Source organism: Micromys minutus (genome assembly GCF_963924665.1).
Source record: "Micromys minutus genome assembly, chromosome: 1".
NCBI lineage: Eukaryota > Metazoa > Chordata > Mammalia > Rodentia > Muridae > Micromys > Micromys minutus.
Window position 1 is genome coordinate 242,499,454 of NC_137969.1, and position 17,736 is coordinate 242,517,189.

The 17,736-nt window shown below is 47.2% G+C and overlaps 1 protein-coding gene across 2 annotated transcripts in view; it reads right to left on the minus strand.

The window, feature by feature from the left end:
- The window catches only part of FOXN3 (forkhead box N3), a 355,335-nt gene that overhangs the window by 181,019 nt on the left and 156,580 nt on the right, over positions 1–17,736 (minus strand). For both annotated transcript variants that reach the window (XM_080917520.1, XM_080917519.1), the window contains exon 3: positions 7,902–8,458. In XM_080917520.1, coding sequence (XP_080773646.1) covers positions 7,902–8,444 — 543 coding nt within the window. In that variant the 5' untranslated portion in view covers positions 8,445–8,458. The remainder of the gene's footprint in view (positions 1–7,901; positions 8,459–17,736) is intronic.

The window sequence follows — 17,736 nt, forward strand, 5'->3', positions numbered from 1 at the left end:
CTCTGAGAGCCCCCAAGGGTCCAGGTTAGTTGACTCTGTTGGTTTTCTTGTGGAGTTCCTATTCCCTTCAGGACCCACAATCCTTTAACCCCAGTGGAGCAATAGAGGCATCAACCCACAAAACTTTCAACCCAAAATCTACCCTGTCTACAAATAATGCAGCAAAGACTAAGGAAATGGCCAACCAATAATCAACCCAACTTGAAACCCATCATTAATGATGCTCTGTTATGCTTGCAGACAGGAGCATGTTGTCCTCTGAGAGGCTCCGCCCAGAGGCTAACTCAGACAGATACAGAGACCCATAGCCACACAGCGGATAGAGCTTAGAGATTCATACCGAAACTTTGCTTTATGCATGGTAGTCAAGCGCTCTACCTCTGAACTACAACCCCCACTGGCTAAATTATTTTACTAATGGGGCTAAGAATGCATAAAAAAAATACAGCAGTTTCCCTGTAATAACAATACAGTTGATTTTATATCTTTTTATATTTAATTGTAGACTTCAAAAAGGAAAGACTTTATCAAGTTTGCTGGGTGAATGAATGAGTGAATGAATGAATAAGCAAGCAAACAATGACCAGCTTACTTAAGAGAACAAGAAACATCTATCTCTCATGTACTGTGGAGGATAAAGAAGGAGCCTGTCTGGAAGGAATGGAAGGAACAGAATATGGACAGAATATATGGGCAGGATCAGCCAGAAACATGGCTAATGGGAGCACAGTGACTGGGGGAGGGGGCTAGAGGATGTTAACATGACAATTCCGTCAGAGGGCAGGATCCATGGCTTGCAGTTAGGAGCACTGGCTGCGCTTCCAGAAGACCCAGGTTTGATTCCCAGCACTCACATGTTGGCTCACCACTGTTCCAAGGGATCCAGAACCATCTTTTGACCTCTACAGGCAGCAGGCAAGCATGTGGTACACAGACATACATGTAGACAGAACACCATACACATAAAATAATGATTTTTTTTTAATAGAAGGAAAAAAATAAGATTCCTGTTAGATAGCTAGAAAGGGCTGAGTGGCCTTAGAAACAAACAAACAGATCCCTCCTTTACATTCTGCTTGGACCTCACCTCCTAATATCCTGGTAGCACTAGAAAGGAAAGCACAGAAATTGTCCTGTCTTAGGCCTCCTGACCAAAAGAATTCTGATCTGCTCCAAATATCAGAACATTATACACTGCTATCTCCTCTTGACCTAGTTCACTTTCCATTGCTATGAGGAAACAATGGTAAAGCTGATTCACCTTTAATGAAATAATACACTTCCCCTTTCCAGAAGCCATGCATCCTGCTTGCTTTCCCAAGTTGTAACTTCACCTTCTCTTTCCCATACTCACCAAAGCCGGGCACCCATTAAGCCAGTGGTTCTCAAGCTGAGGGTCACAACCCCTTTGGCAAACCTCTAGCTCCAAAACATGTATCTACATTACAATTCTTAACAGTAGCAAAATTACAGTTATGAAGTAGCAGCGAAAGTAATTTTACTATGGTGGGATCAACACGACTTGAGAAACCGTATCAAAGGGCTGTAGCATTGGGAAGACGGAAGACTACTGCTCCAGGCTTTCCCTGTTCCCAGCCTCCCTCAACCACCATCCTGATAAAAACTCAACCTCAACAAGAAGACATCACAACACTCATTTAGAAACTTAAAAGCCATTTAGGGAAGCTCTGACCCTAGGCCCAGCTTTGGACCCAAACTCCTGTAACTCTACTGGTGCAGACTTTAAAGAAAAGGATAGTTTCATAGTCTCCAAGGAGAATCTCCATGTATCTTTAAACTTGGGGAGATAAAGAAAAAAAGAAAAGAAAAGAATAGAAAAGAAAAAAGACCCAGAGAAAGGAGGAGGTACCACAATTGCATCTTGTAAAGATTTAAAATTCAAGGATCCTGTGTGCTGGCACTAGAGAGGCAGAGGCAGGCAGAGCCCTCAGTTCAAGGCCAACCTAGTCTACATAGGGAATCCCAAGCCGGTACACAGGAGATCTTAAATAAAATTTAAAAGTAGACCCTACAATCTGTGATGGAGAGGAGGGCAGAGATATAAAAGTTTTGGTCAGGGCTATTAAGAGAAGACTATAATTACACAAATTCTACACTTTCCCGGGTTTTTTTTGTTTTTGTTTTTGTTTTGTTTTTTTTTTTAAGTCTACTCTACTACATGATTTTATATCCAAAGGAAGAAATATAACTTGACGTGGCATTCTGGTAAAGAAGGAAGATGTACTATTGCCACTTAAGAGTTAATCCAAAGGTGGGCAGGAGAAATGGCTCCCAAGAACAAGTACTGCTCTTGCAGAGAGCTTAGTTACCAGCATCCATCCCAAGTGCCTGCAACGCCAGCTCTGGAAGTCAGCTGCCTTCTCTAACATCTGCACACACATGCACAGGCTTACACCCGCACTCACACAAAAGGCAGGGCTGTCTTCCTCCTAAAGAAATCACCAGTTGGGCTGGAGTGATGGCTCAGTGGTTAAGAGCACTGACTGCTCTTCCAGAGGTACTGAGTTCAAATCCCAGCAACCACATGGTGGCTCACAACCATCTGTAATGGGATCTGATGTCCTCTTCTGGTGTGTCTGAAGACAGCTACAGAGTATTTATATAATAAATAAATAAATAAATCAAAGAAAGAAAGAAAGAGAGAAAGAAAGAAAGAAAGAAAGAAAGAAAGAAAGAAAGAAAGAAAAGAAAAGAATTCACCAGTTAAGTATGTACTGACCAGTGTATATCCGAAAACAGAATTTTCTGGGAGGTGGGATAAAAGGCCATTATGCATAAAGAAAACTATCAGAATGTTTCTCATGGTGGCACACACCTTAAGTCAGCACTCAGAAGACCGAGGCAAGCAGAACTGTAAGTTCCAGGCCAGCCTGCTCTACAGAGTGAGTTCTAAGGCAGCCAAGGTATATAGAAAAACCCATCTCAAAAACAAACAATAAACAAGAACAGAAAGAATTGCATCTACCAGGAGGCACCAGGAGAACCGTGAAGGCAAGGACCAGGGAGCTACGTGAGTGCTCGCCTACTCTTACACTGTCTCCCCTGTTCACCCTCTAGACTTCTTTATGCTGCATCCCCGAAATTAGTCTGGGCTTCACTCTCCTATGCTATGCCATGACGGTTTCTCTGGGCACAACATGGCAGTGCCACTGTACCTATGACCACCTTGCTTAGTATGTTCAATCTAATAAAAGAAAAAGAGAAGGGAGAGAGGGAAGAAAAACAATACCTAAGCAAATAGTCTCAAGAACAGCAAAGTAGTCATCAGCACCTGAGATGCTGCCACTGAATTCTGACACCGAGGACCCCAGGGCCAAGCAGCGCTGAGCCACTTCCTACACCTGGTTCTACACACAAGAAAACTGAGGTTCCAAGATCGCCAGGTACTGCCAAGAACTAACACCAGACTCGGAGTTCTGCTCCGAACTCAGTCCTGGATTGGCTAAGCCACAGAGCCACCTCTATAGGACAAAACTCTATTCAAAGCTGTCAGCCTCGTATACAGTAAGCACCCTTTGTACAGTTTCCTTTATAAACTTTCTGATGATGAGAATTTGTTGTTGTTGTTGTTGTCAAAGTAGAAAGAAGGGAAATAAATAAAAAGCTCGGAAACAGAATCACACATACCTGCGCCATTCTAATCTGGACTATAAAAATTAACTGCATTTTTACCTCTCATTAGCAAGTCCCCAGAGAAGTCGGTACATGCTAAATACAAGTCCAGATACTTGTATCTAGGAGAAAAAAAAAAAAAAAAGGATCCCAGACATTAAAAAAACATGGCCTTGATTAATCTTTGGGGAGATCACTCACTGATAACCCGGTAACAGGAAAGACAGATGTGGAAGTTCACAAGACAGAGCAGCTGACCCTTGTGAACCAGGCTTGCCCACAGCAAACCCATGGCAAGCTGAGCTGAGTTGCCAGGGAAGGGGCCTGGGAGTCAGCAGATGATCCCAGAGCTCACTTCCCTTCCAGGAGATGGAGACAAATCACAAGGAGGCAAGCAGTGTGTGGGATACCCTGGAGACCCAAGTGCTGGTGTCTTTCAAAAAAGAGAACAAGAGCCAGGTAGTGGCAGCGGTGCAAGCCTTTAATACAGCACTCAGGAGGCAGAGACAGGAGGATCCCTGAGACCAGGTCAACCTGGTTTACAAATCGAGTCCAGTAATGCCAGGGCTACACAGAGAAACCGAATCTCAAAGGGGGGGAGGGTGGAGGAGGAGACGAGGGAAAGGAGGGGACAGAGGTGCAATGTACTCAGACAACCAAACCCTGCAAGAGTCCCCACAACCAAGTGTAACCCTGCTTACATGTTAGGAGTCCTGATTCAAACCTGTAGCAATAATGGATATTTGAATACTCGTCCTAGATGACATCTCAGCCTTTCTGATATTGGGGGGGAGTTGGGAGGCAGGGATAAGAGGAATGAGGACTGAGCACACACACACAAACACACACAAACACACACACACACACACACACACACACACTGGCATTACAGCTGTACAATGAATTATGGATTGTTCTCCTACACTCTCAAGGATGTTGAGATAAAATGGCTCACAATCTAAGGTTTCTTCAAAGTACTTCAGCAGTAGCAACACCGACAAAAAAAAAAAAGGAGGAGGAGGAGGAGGAGGAGGAGGAGGGGGAGGGGGGGAGGAGGAGGGGGGGAGGAGGAGGGGGGGAGGAGGGGGAGGGGGAGGAGGAGGGGGAGGAGGAGGAGGAGGAGGAGGAGGAGGAGGAGGAGGAGGAGGAGGAGGAGGAGGAGGAGGAGGAGGAGGAGGAGGAAGAAGAAGAAGAAGAAGAAGAAGAAGAAGAAGAAGAAGAAGAAGAAGAAGAAGAAGAAGAAGAAGAAGAAGAAGAAGAAGAAGAAGAAGAAGAAGAAGAAGAAGAAGAAGAAGAAGAAGAAGAAGAAGAAGAAGAAGAAGAATGAAACCAGACAATTCTCATTAAACCCTAACTCTAGACATGGATCATGGGGTGACAGGAGCCCAAATTCATATTATTCTACCCACTTTGGCTAGCTAAAAATGCCCATGATTAAACAAAAACAAATTTAGCCTGTCTTTTGAAGCACTTTGAGAGATAAAGCAGAAGCAAAGCCATATTGTCTCTTGACTTAACTGAGGGAAAGGGTTCTTAATGAAATCTTAACACTTAGGAAAAAGAACCAATAGCATGTCTGCAACCCCGGCAAGGGAGGTGGAGGCAAAAGAATCAGAAGTTCAAGGTCACCCAAAGATAAATATCAAGTTCAAGGCTTGCCTATTTGAGGCCCTGTCTCAAAACAAGCAACTGACCAGCAGACAAAACATGAAAGCCCTCCCGCCCCCCAACCCAGTTCCAAGACCTTACCTACAACACCTAAGCACCTTCAAACTTCTGACTACCAACTTTCCCAGCCCACCTCAGAACCCAATCTCCACAGCTGGGTCTGAAGGTGGTACCAGTAAAGTGTTTGAGTGACTGAGATACAATCTCAAAAGTTCCCTCCTTCTCCAGGGGCCCAGCCAAACAGTAGTTCAGCAGGATGCGTGTTCCAAGCCCTCGGGGACCAGGATCGACCAGGATCCCACAGGATCCCAGAGGATCCCACATTCTCATTGCTATGCCAAGCTTAAAACTGTATTCTCCAATTTCAAAAATACACCAGAAGACTTCAAACAAACAAGGAAGGAAGGTGGCCTGGCTAACACGGTGGATATAATGTGCCAGGCCTCCGTTCTCCGTCACCTGGCACAGTTCTCACCAACGTTTGGGTGTGTTCAGACATTCATGTTGAGGTTGAGCCTACTGCCAAAGCAGAACTCCCTGGGAAAAAAACAAGTGTACCTACAGAGCCCAAGGGACTCTCGCTGGGCAATGGATCAGCAAGAATGCCTTCCCTTTGACTAAGTAAATTCAGGAGAAAACCCCCACTAAACAGGCCAGGACTAGGGCCCTGGCCAGCAATGACTATGCCTGACACTTGAACAGCCACCAGAGGCCTCCAGTTCACCCAAGGAAAGAGAAGAAAAGGGGGTCGAGGGGGGGGACCCACAACTGTAGCTTTGTTCTAATAGTACCAAACCACTGGGAGCAAACCCGCAGCCACAAAACTGACTGGCGTTTGATCAGAAACACATCAATACACGTCACTGCCTCAGCTAGGAAGCCAGAACCCAACAATTGAGAAAATTAACAATCACAAGTTCTTCAAAACACTGTCAGGTATCACTGTTTGCTGAGATGGACAACCAACACCCCCGGGGGGGGGGGGGGAGTGACTCCAAGAATCCAGTGGGAGGCGGGGCAGGGGGCTGAGCAGACCCTTCTAGTGAGCTCTGACAGGCACCATCCACAGCTCTCTGTAGCAAGGCAGAATGGGGAGTAAATAAGCTTTGTAAAGTCTCACTGCAGGCTTGGAATTGGTCCTGTTTAACATTTCAGAGTCCGCACTAGCTAAATTACTTTGATGTGCGGTGGTTTTATGTCAAACATGGAGACACAGGCAGGCTATAACTTGCAGAAAGGATGATGTGGAGCTAAAGGCCCTGCTCGCTTTCATCAGGGCCAAGCAGCTCTGGGGGCCTGACTCAAACTCCCCTGGCCATATTCTCAGCTTAGAACTCTTGCCTCACGCTTGCTCTCTCTTGCCTCAAGAAGTGACCTATACAAAAGTATTTAATGCCACAGCCTGGCTCTTTGAAAGAGGACAGTTTCTATGTTTTCAGAATGATCTCAGAGCATGGAACAGGATCGAGTCTTGAGAGTGGTCTACAGATGTTTAACCTGAGAAAAAGGAAAGACTGGGTACCCAGGGATAACAGATTGTACTATGTAAGAGGCACGCCTTGAGCCTCACATATATATATATATGTGTGTGTGTGTGTGTGTGTGTGTGTGTGTGTATAGGTGTATATAGATATAGGTAGATAGATAGATAGATAGATAGATGGATGGATGGATACATATAGATTGATATGAATATATGGCCCAAAAAAGAAGATGGTCGCTACATATACACGAGCACACTCCTGACATCATCAGCATCAGTGAGCAATGGCTCACAGGTTAAGTGTTCAAGGTTCCTGCAGCAGAACCAAGCTTGAAGTACCCACAGTGGATGGCTCACAACCACCTGTAAATCCAGCTCCAAGAACTTCCATCACCTCTGGCCCCTAAAGGTACCTGCACTTAGGTGCACACATGTGCGCATGTGTGCGCGCACACACACCCACACATACTCACACCCCTCTCTCTCTTAAGAAACAATTAAGAAAAAGAAAACCTTATAGTGGGAACCCTAACCTAACCTAAGCAGTACTTCACAATGGCAGCTTCCAAATTTCATGTTGGCAGCCACACAAAGGTCACAGGCAGCTGAAGTCTCTGAGTGGTCCAGAGCAAATGAGGATGTTCAAGCATCCTTCAACAGTGCTCCATCTCCTCTCCCCCAGAAGCCTGAGAAGTTGCCTTTCCCTAGTATTCAGAAAGAAGCTGTCATTTTTATGGCCATTTTCCTTATACACAGACCACTCTGTTAACACACTGGCATGGCCATATAGATGTTTACATTTTAAAACCAAACGGACCCAACCACGTAGAAGGACGGCACAAAAGAAGACACTGGATTGGCAAAGCTCAATTGTATGATTATGTGAGATCATATCAGAACATGTCTCAAGAGACCCCCAACAGCAAAAAAGAAAGTGTAACCAGTACATTTAAGAAAAAGGAAGGTTTTTCCACAACTACCCAGTGTGTTACGAAACTATCCATTCGTAACTACTCCAGCATGGTAACTATATAGTCATTTTTAATGCTGAGAATTTCAATTTAAGACAAAAAAAAAATAATAATAAATTCAGTTCCAGAAGACACAGGTGACTTACCTGACTCCTCTCTTTGTCCACTTTCTTGAAACACTTATTCAATGACAAATTATGTCTCACTGAGTTTTTCCACCCAGTAGGTGCATTTGCAAAATACGGGAAATGTTCTAAGATCCAGTTGTAGATGTCCTTCACTGGCAGGCGCTTGGTTGGAGAGTCCTCAATGGCCATAAATATGAGGCAGCTAAAGGAGTAGGGGGGCTTGCAGTTGGGGTTCTGCCTGGCATCGTAGGGCATGTCCGAGTGGGCAGGGGATGGCGGGGTGTCATCGTCGAGGTCCTGCACAGGACTGACACTCCTAAGGACCGACTCCCCGAAGCTCTTCAGCAAGTTCTTGCTCTCATGCAGCCAGTTCAGGTTGGTCAGCTCCTCATCTTCCATGGTCCCCTCCTCTAATCTGATGTCAGGCAGAGGGAAGTCGAGATCATCATCTTCCTGGAGGGCCTTGGAGAAACCGCTGCCCCGGTACCGCTGACTCAGTCCACTGGACACACTGATTCCTGAGCTCTCGGGCTTCTTACTGGCAGGCATGACTGGACCCATTTACGTGAAGGCTCCTAGGAAGGACAAGGCAGAGAAGTCATGAGCTAGAACACCTCAGAACAGGAACCGGCTGAATTCCCACCTGACTCCCTCTGCTCCTGTTTGGCTCTCAACTGTGACGGTAGCTCCCGAATGGCAGTCACATGAGCCCACCAGTGACGTGATGAGAAAAAAGAAGCCCAGAGTATCAGCAGAATGTTGTCTTGACTGGCCTTAAGCAAAACCAAAGACACCTGTGGCACCTTTAATGCACAAACACACCACAAAAGGAACGAGCAAATTCACAGTGGCTTCTCCTAGTTACTACTGTTTTGTGTCATTGATCCTCTATGATACATGTATAAACTCGGAACAGACAAACTACTCTAAAGACTCAGACACACACAGCAAGGTAAGTGTAATGGGCAGCTACTGTGGCCCTGTATTACCAGACCCACTGTTGATTCTTATCAGGGAGAAAAGGGCTAGGTCTGAAAGTACTCACTCAACTGTAATCCCAGCAAGCCTGTCCTTCCGGCATTCTTGAGGCCACGGCAGAAGGATTGATAGTTCAAGGTCAAGGTGGGCTACAGGAGATTCAATGTCAAAGGGGAGTGGGGGGCTGACAAGATCGGTTATTGGGTAAAGGGGCTTGATGGAAAGCTGGATGGTCTGAGTCTGATCACCCAGACCTACATGATGCAGAGACAATCAATCACTCCAGTAAGTTGTCCTCCGACCTTCACAATATACACACATGCAAATAAGTGTAAATGTTTTCACCCAAAGTAAAACAGTAGAGACAAGACAGAAGGCAAGAAGAATTGCTTCCACTCCCATCATAAGGGTCTTGGGAGTAAAACTGTTACCAGAGGCCACTGAGTTGACTGGTTTTATTCTATCCCACAAAGACTGTAAGGAAAAATTACAGTTTTTAATTACATTTGACAAGTGTAAACCAGGACAAGGGATTCTGCAGATTGCATCTTGACTGAACACATTCAATTTAAGGAGGTCTCTAAAGAGAAAAAGTGTGTGACCTCAGGCACTAAAAGATAGGTGGGAACGAAGGATAAGATGAGAACTGGGGTCAGTGAAGAAAGTTGGGAGAGCAGCTAGAAATTTCAAAAGAGGAAGGCAAGTTCTACAAAAATTGTAACAGAGCCTCCCCACCCCACAGCTTCTCCACTCTTATCAATGACCCAGAACAGAGAGTAAAGCCGTACGAGACAAGGGACTACATGGAGATGTCATCCCTATAGGCACAGCCCTCTCTGGTACACAACCCAAGATAAAAGGGACAATGGGTCTTTCACTAGCTGTGTGCAGAGCTAAAACTACATGTTTAGTTTAAAAAGCACCTTTTTTTTTCTCAATGAGGAGTTAAAGCAATGTACCTAGAGAAGAATGAATACACTGAAGGCAAGCAAATGGTCACCCCAAGTTTCTAAAGGTCCATTAACAGGGCATCTAAATTGACCACTGTTTCAGCACAGTAAGTTCTAGAACTGGATTCTAGAAAGCTCAACGCAGAGCTCCAAACAAAGAGGTGAGGTGACAGCATACTGCAGCGCTTTCCCTCGAACTCCACAGAGAGACAAGAGGCATGTCTCCCAAGTGAATAGGAGATGCCATCTCTAAGAGGAGAAACATCTCCACAGGGCATCCCAGCCCAAACGAGGCAGGCCAGTCCAGAAGAATCCAGTTCATCCAAAGAAATGTTTCTGTCAAAAAAGGGGGTTAATCTACATAATACATCATGGGTGTAATATAGAAAAACAGTAGCTCTTATCTTCAGGTTTGAGCTATTTAATGAATCCAGCATGATACTCTTAACTTCCTAATGAAGAAATCAAAGCCAGCTTGTCTCAAAGTTTCCTCAGATTCCCTCAGAAAGGGTTCTAATTGCCAGCATATCCACACACTAGAGAACTACCCAGCCAGTTGAAGTCAACTTTAGCACCAAATGAAAGTTTTATGTCTCCTGAGCTTCCAAACAGGAAAATTATATCATGGCTGACAGTAAAGTAATTTAATTGCACTGTTGCTATGACAACATACTGCTCTCTTTCTTTTTAATTTGCTTATTTGTCAGTGGCTTCCCAAAGGAACTAACATGCTTTAAAAACAAAACTCCATGTTTTCTTTTGTTTTCAACAAACACTGATAGCAACGTGGTCCCATATAAAAACCAAATTTAAATTCCAGTGCCAAGAAGAGGGGGTCTGGAAGGTCCCTAACCCCTAGATTATGTGTTTCCCCAAACTCTCCACTAACTACATTCCCTCGCTTCACAACAGCATGGGAGGCTCCTTACCATCCCTGTCCTTCTATATTACAACAAAACAATTTCCAGAAACCACAGCTAAGGAGTTTTCCATTATATCCTAAGTACAAAATTTTCCAAATCTCCTTTCCCTTCTTATTTTAGAGCGGCAGAGGGGTAGTGTTAGTCTGCGGTCAAGCAAACATTTTTTTAAATCTGCTGCTAATAATGTTACTTTGAACAGTTATCCACCAGTGACCGCCTTAACTTAATGGTTACGTCTCACTCACCCTCCTTTTGTTTTCATTTTTTTATGACTTCCTGTGTTTTATCTTCCTTTCTTTCTTTCAACGAAGAAAATGAAGTAAAAATGCTTACTTTTTTGGCTAATAGCAGGACATGTCCAAATAACTGACAACGCCATTGCGGCCTAGGTCTGAACAGATGTTGGTGGTGAACTTTTTAAAAAGTTGAGAAATCTTTCTCAACCAAAGCTGGGCAGTCGCGAGTTTGGGGGACCGGGAACCTCCCCCTCCTTGCGCGCGCACGCACGCACGCGCTCCACTCCCTTTTACTGTACTTGTCAAAAACATTTCAAGGGGACTAACGAGGGCAGCAATTGGCTGGGCTCTGCGTCAATCAGCGGCGTTGCCAGGCAACGGGAAAACTGCTCTTCTCCGCGTACACAGGGCAATTGGGAGCACACATACCTTCACTGCTGGTCAGATGTCATAAACCTTTTATTGGCCGCAGCGTGGCGAGACTAAAACAAATCAATACGCGCCCACCGTCCCCCTAGCTCACGCGAGGCCCAGAAAGGCTTGCAAAGAGTCGGGGTGCGGAAGAGGGCCCTGCGGGTCTCGGGATGCTCGCGGCCCGTGCTGAGCGTGCTCGGCTAGGGAGGGGATCTTTGTTAGGCGCCTGTTGGCGGTCCCGGGGTCTGGAGTTGATGCGCACCCTCAGCCAGACTCGAATTGCTGAGGATGCCTGTTCCACAGACAATACCAACTCTGTCGCTCTCCGAGTCTGAGGGGAAACCGAGGCACGTGAAACAGACAGCACGTCAGGGCAGGAAACTCCTGGGCGGGCAACTTCCCGGCTCAGGACTCGGGTCCCCCACCCCGGATCCAGCTTGGCCCGCCCCCCCCCCGCACGGCGAGCCCGGTCCCCGTGCCGCCGCGACGGCTCTCGGACGCGGACCCCAAACCTGGGTGGTGCGGGCGGGCGCGGGCAGGGACTCACCTGGCCGAGCGCGGCGCGGGGCCGCCGCTGCCTTCAGCGCAGCCGACAAAGTTTCGCTGGCGCCCAGCGGGCATCGCTCGGGGTCCCGCAGCGGACGCTCGAGCCCTGGGCGGGCGTCGGGGGGCGGCCGCGGATGCGGGCGGCAAGGGTTCGGGGAGCGGCGCGGCATGGGCCCCGAGCGAGCGTCCGCGGGCGCCGTGTCCTCCCGCCGGCCCCGCCGCTCTCCACGCCCCGTCCCGCCTCCCGCTCGCCTCCGCTGCGGCGCGTCGGGGCCGGGGCGCGCCGAGCGGCGAGAAATTGTTTCCACTGCAAACAAAAAAAGGCGACACATGACCAGGCAGGAGGAGGGGAAGCGCGGGGAGGGAGGGGCGGAGGGAGCCGGAGAGACGGAAAACGTGGGCTGGGCGACCCCGGGCTGTGGCGCGGGTCCGCAGGGAGGCCCTTTGGCCAGGCTGGGTCCTCGGGCTCCTGTGCAGCCCCCGGGAACCCAGGGGAACCGGGCAGGTGGCGCGTGGCCGGCCCCCTCCCCTGCTCAGGCCACACGGGCGGTGCTGCGCAGCTGGCAACGTGTCGCCGCAGCGCTTTTACCCTGGCCGCCTGCCTTACAAGGCTCGAAAGTAAAAATAAAAAGAATTACGACGCGAGCGAGGCTTCTGAGGGTGAGGAGAGAAGATTCCACTTCTCTCCAACTACTACTGCAGCACTCCCGGGGCGGGTCCAGTCCTCCTCCACCGTGTACCTCTTGCCAGGGACCGAAAAACTGATCCCCAACCTAGATGGCCTTGGCTTCGAGGGCAGGAGGATGGCAGCAACCACCAAGGGAGAGGTGAACCCCAAAGGCAATGTCAGTGGGTTCCCCCCAAGTAGGCTGAGCTAAGGACCCCCATCAGACTTCTATATCTGGAAAGAAAACAAGTCTCTGTCCTTCACCATTTTGAGCATCATCAACTAAAATGATAATCTGCACACACTCCCCCCCTGTAGCCCCTCAGTAGTGCAGTCATTTCTCCCAGCCTCCAGACACCTCCAGAGAATGGCCACCCACTGCTGGAGGCACACCAGAAGACTGCCTTTGGTGAGGATGAAAGCAGAGTCCAATAGGACACCCTGCTGGTGACATAAATAAAAATAGGATTGCGCACCACTCCCAGGTAGCTAGGAGAGCAGGTTCTACAAAGAAGCCCAAAGCCATCCTCCCACGCCCACCAGAAAAGTGGACAGCTACGAAGGGCTATCTGTGAACTGGGCTGAAAACCCAGCTGGGCCGGAACTTTTATCACTGACAGACAGAACAGTGAGAGAAATACCACGTGCTTCTGAGAAGTTTGTTTTCAAAAAAAAAAAAAAAACAAGAAAACCCCAACCAATCTGAGATTCAATCCCCCACTTAACAAAAACACTTCAAGATTGGGCAGGCAGGAAATCTTCAGCAATTCAGACTTACAGAGACTTCACTACTTGCTAAGCACCCAGAAGACTTGGAGAAGCCCAAGGTGGCCTGAGCGGAAGGTACCTGGTGGCAGGCACATTAGATCATCTTTGGAGTCTCACACCAGGGATTCTAAGGCCCACTACTGGTAACCAAAACCAGGGCCAGGTCAGTCACCTGTGGCTCAGCTAGAGCAGGTCCTCCTCCTACAATGACATGCCACTTGACAATGTTTAATCCCCACCAAAGGAATGAGATCAGGACTGACCTTAGAGAATTTGTACTCTTCAGGCTCTGTCTTGAGCTGCTAGCCCTCCCAACCCTTGTCACACACTACCTAGGCATCTCTTTACATAAAGTAGGCACAGCACACTATTTCCTCCCTGGTCCTTCTTCCTAGGTTCAAAAAGCAGGGATGTGGGTTTCCTATGCTCAAAAAGGTGGTTATTATGCCTGAACTCTTTCCCCCTTAAAACTCAGTGCCAACTGTTAGTCTCCTAGTGTGTGAGCTAGTCATGCTTAATGAACGAAAACTGAACACACATAACAAGTTTAGGTTCTATAAAGCCATCAAGAGAGGGAGGGGTGCACAGTGAATGGGGGAAGCCGTCTTTAATGAGCTGGCCTTTCCTTCCCTTTCCCTCTGAGGGTTTTCGGTTTCTTACATTCACAAACCGAGTCGCTTGTCTGGAGAAGCATACGAGAAACATCTGGAAAGCCAACCCTAAGTCCCAATACCCTTAGATGGGAGTCCTAGCTGTACACATGAAAAGAGCCCCCCTGGAATGATTGTGCTGACAACCTGTACTTCAGGCAGGAGACAGGAAAGGCACAACAAACAGATTTATTGAGAACGACTTGATGTCTTATTTTACCTTTTCCGTTAGAGATAGGCTAAGAGAGGTCAGGTGGTATGGTCCTAAAAAGAAAATGGTGGGTCGATAAGGTAGGGTAGACCTTATCTGATGTGCAAGGCCCACGGGTCTGCCTGCCTGGTGATCTAAAATGGGCCCAACCAGACCTTTGCTATAAGCCAGAGAGAGCTCGGTGTGTCCTCCTCTGTGATTCCACAGATCTCTGGCTCTGGGACAGGTATTCTTGGCATTAGCATTCAGAGGCCACATTCCTGTAGGAATAGCCTCATGCTCAACTTTCCTGATGTGTTTTCCAAATATACCCTCAAATCCTGGGTGCCAGGAAACCTCAAGCAGGCCGAATAATTTAAACTATTGTTTTAAGTAAGTATTTGACTGCAGAATCCTGTCTCAGACCCAGAACTACTTTAGAAAACATTTCTTTGCCCTTCTTTCTTCCTTCCTTCCTTCCTTCCTTCCTTTCTTTCTTTCTTTCTTGTTTTTTGTTGTTTGTCTGTTTTGTCGTTATTGTTTTGAGATTTGGTTTTTCGGTTTTATTTTTCCACAGTCTCCCCACGACACCCCAGCGGGGGTTTCTCTGTGTAGCTCTGGCTATCCTGGAACTCACCCTGTAGATGAAGCTGGCCTCAAATTCAGAGATCTACCTACCTCTGCCTCCAGAGTACCAGGATTAAAGTCATATACCACCACTGCCCAGCAACATTCATTTTCTGATGAGTGACTTGATGGGACCACTGTGTACTCTGGACATAGGTTGGTGTAGCAAAAGACTTGTGTTCTGGGACAGTCAGCACAAGTCAGTGTAGGCCTCTGTTCCTCCTTCATGGTTCTTAACAGAATAGCTGATGGTCCCTCAAAGCACTGACGATGACATAGGAACAAAGAGACATTGCTGTAGGTGCAAAGACCTGAGGCAGGCCTGGAAATACAACCTCTGGTCCACAGTAACAGCAACTGGTTCTAGTAACAACGCAGGCACAAAACAGAGCCCCACAGCAGGCAGCTCTGCTGGTTGCATGGAGCTGGGGGACCCACATGCAATTCCTCTTTCTTTTCCCTCCCTCCAGTACAAGGTATTTCTTGCTCCTGGCCAGTCTAGCTACTCTCCTCTCCTCACTGCAGGCCGGCTCGCTTCCCACAGACAGTGCTTGAAGCCTTCTGTTTTTAGCCTCCACCACCTGCAGACTGTCTCAGGCCTTCTGCTCTCCAGTTTAAATTCTCAGGGAAATAACCTGAGTCATTTGACCCCTACCCCACAGGAGAGAGAGGCAAAGCATGCGGTAGACTGTCTGATACAACGGGCTCGGGGAACAGAGTAGACCATTTTGCAAAGAAGAGATCTAATAACTATGCTTGGGAGTTAGGTCTGGTAAGATGGAGGAGTAGCCTAGACCTGAGTTGTTTGTCTGGAAAAGTCCTTAAAAACCACATGGGAAGTCACTCCTGACAAGTCCCAATATCCTTAAATGGTGTCCTAGCATGTATATCAAGAAAGCACCCCGTGGAATGGTTGTTCTCAAAGCCTCTACTCCAGACAGGGGAGTGCACACAGACTTATTGAGTATAAGTGTGATTTGAACCTGATTGTGTTCAAAATGCCCTTGTTTGTTGAACAAACATTTACCAAGCATTGGGATGGGTGCTGGGGAGCCAAACTCTTGTCCCTACAGGGTTTATTTATTTGTAAACACATGTGGAGGCATCATAACAAAACTCACGGGACACCAATGTGAGGGCATCCTCTGCACTCCATTCTCAGAGCAGGAAAATGGCCAGGTGTTCTCACAACCCACAAGTCGCCTTATCGGAGAAATGGGATGCAAAAGGTGAACAAGCTCTGGATACGGCGTAAATTTTTGGAGAAGGAAGAGAGAAGCAGAAAACCAGAAGCTGTTGGAACAGACAGCGTGGCCACCATTCACACAGAAGGCAGTGTTGGAGCTGAGAGAGCTGCTCAGTGTTGGGGACAAGTTAGCACACACGCAGCACGTGTTAGCATGCAGCTCTGGGTGCCTGCCCCAGTATCGAAAACAAAGGAAAGGAATACGATTTTGTAAAAGTGTGTTTTATAGATTTAAGAAGAGGCTGGATAGATGTGGGTGGCTCAGCAGGAAAGGCACTTGCGGCTCCTGTGGAGGGCTCAGGTTAAGCTCCTAGCACAACTGCCTATAACTCTAGTTCAAGGGGGTACAAAGCCCCCTTCTGGTCTCCCTGGACACCTGCACACACAGTACGCATGCATGCACTCAAACTCACACACACACACACACACACACACACAAAATGAATATTTTTTTTAATTGAGGTGAAAATACTGTTATTGATTCCCTCTAAGAACAAGTTTTTTTTTCTGTTTTATGTTTTGTTTGTTTTATTTTTGATATGTGCTTCTTTTATACTTGCATTTACATGTGTATAGTTCTAAGCTTTCTACCACAGTGTTCTGGTTATTTAAATGTGCATCAGAATTACCTAGAGGGCTCATTTAAATGCTACCAATGGTCCCCACACCCATAATTCCTGGTTCCAGAGGCCAAGGCTTGCCCTGAGATTTTTTTGCTTCTCTAAAAAGCACTGCAGGCCTAAGAACCATATTTGGAGGGCCACTGGATTCCAGAAGAATCAATCAGTCTGGAAGGTGGGGCTCGGGGCATAAAAATCACCAAAAGACCAAGAGGGTGTGTCCTAGGAGGAGGAGAAGGTTCCGGCAAAGACAATCCCTTAGTCATAGCTTAACAACAACAAACCTCACTTCTCCCTTCTTCCCATGAAAGAGAGAGAGAGAGAGAGAGAGAGAGAGAGAGAGAGAGAGAGAGACCTTCAGCTGGAAGACCTGGAAGTTCCTTAGTGAGGTGGAAGACTTGGTCACCATTTGACAACCTCTGTGCACTTCATTCCTTCCTGCCTTTACCAGGCCAATCCTCAAGGGTAGAGCCTGGGAAAAGCTTCTCAGTATTTCTTCAGCAGGGAGTAGTCAAGGACTCTGACTAGAGTGGGGAGGGTAAGGAAAGTACCAGGGATGGGTGGAGTGAGATTCATTAGTTCAGGTTCCCCTGCCAACCCTGAGCCCATGAAGTCACCTGCTAGAGGCAAAACAGAAGCAGAAAGTCTCTCAGCTCCTCTGTAACCATAAACAAAATGGTAAACTGATGGTCTGGAGTCCAGGTTCAGACAATTCATTCAGTCAGCAAGGATTTGCTTTCAATACTTATCAATGCCTGTTGCTGAGTGACAAGGACTTGAATGGCAGCCTGGGGAAAATACACGTGGCACCAGCCATTAAGAATGGGAGGACACCTGGTAAGCATTACTTTTAAGTTTTTGTGTTATTTTATGTACTCAGGTGTTATGCCTGAATGTGTGTCTGTGGACCACATGTGTGCTTGGTACCTCTAGAGGTCCGAAGGCGGCCTTGGATCACCTGGAACTGGAGTTACAGGTGGTGCTGAGCATGCAGAGAATGCTGGGAACCAAATCTGAGTCCTCAAGAGCAGCCAGGGC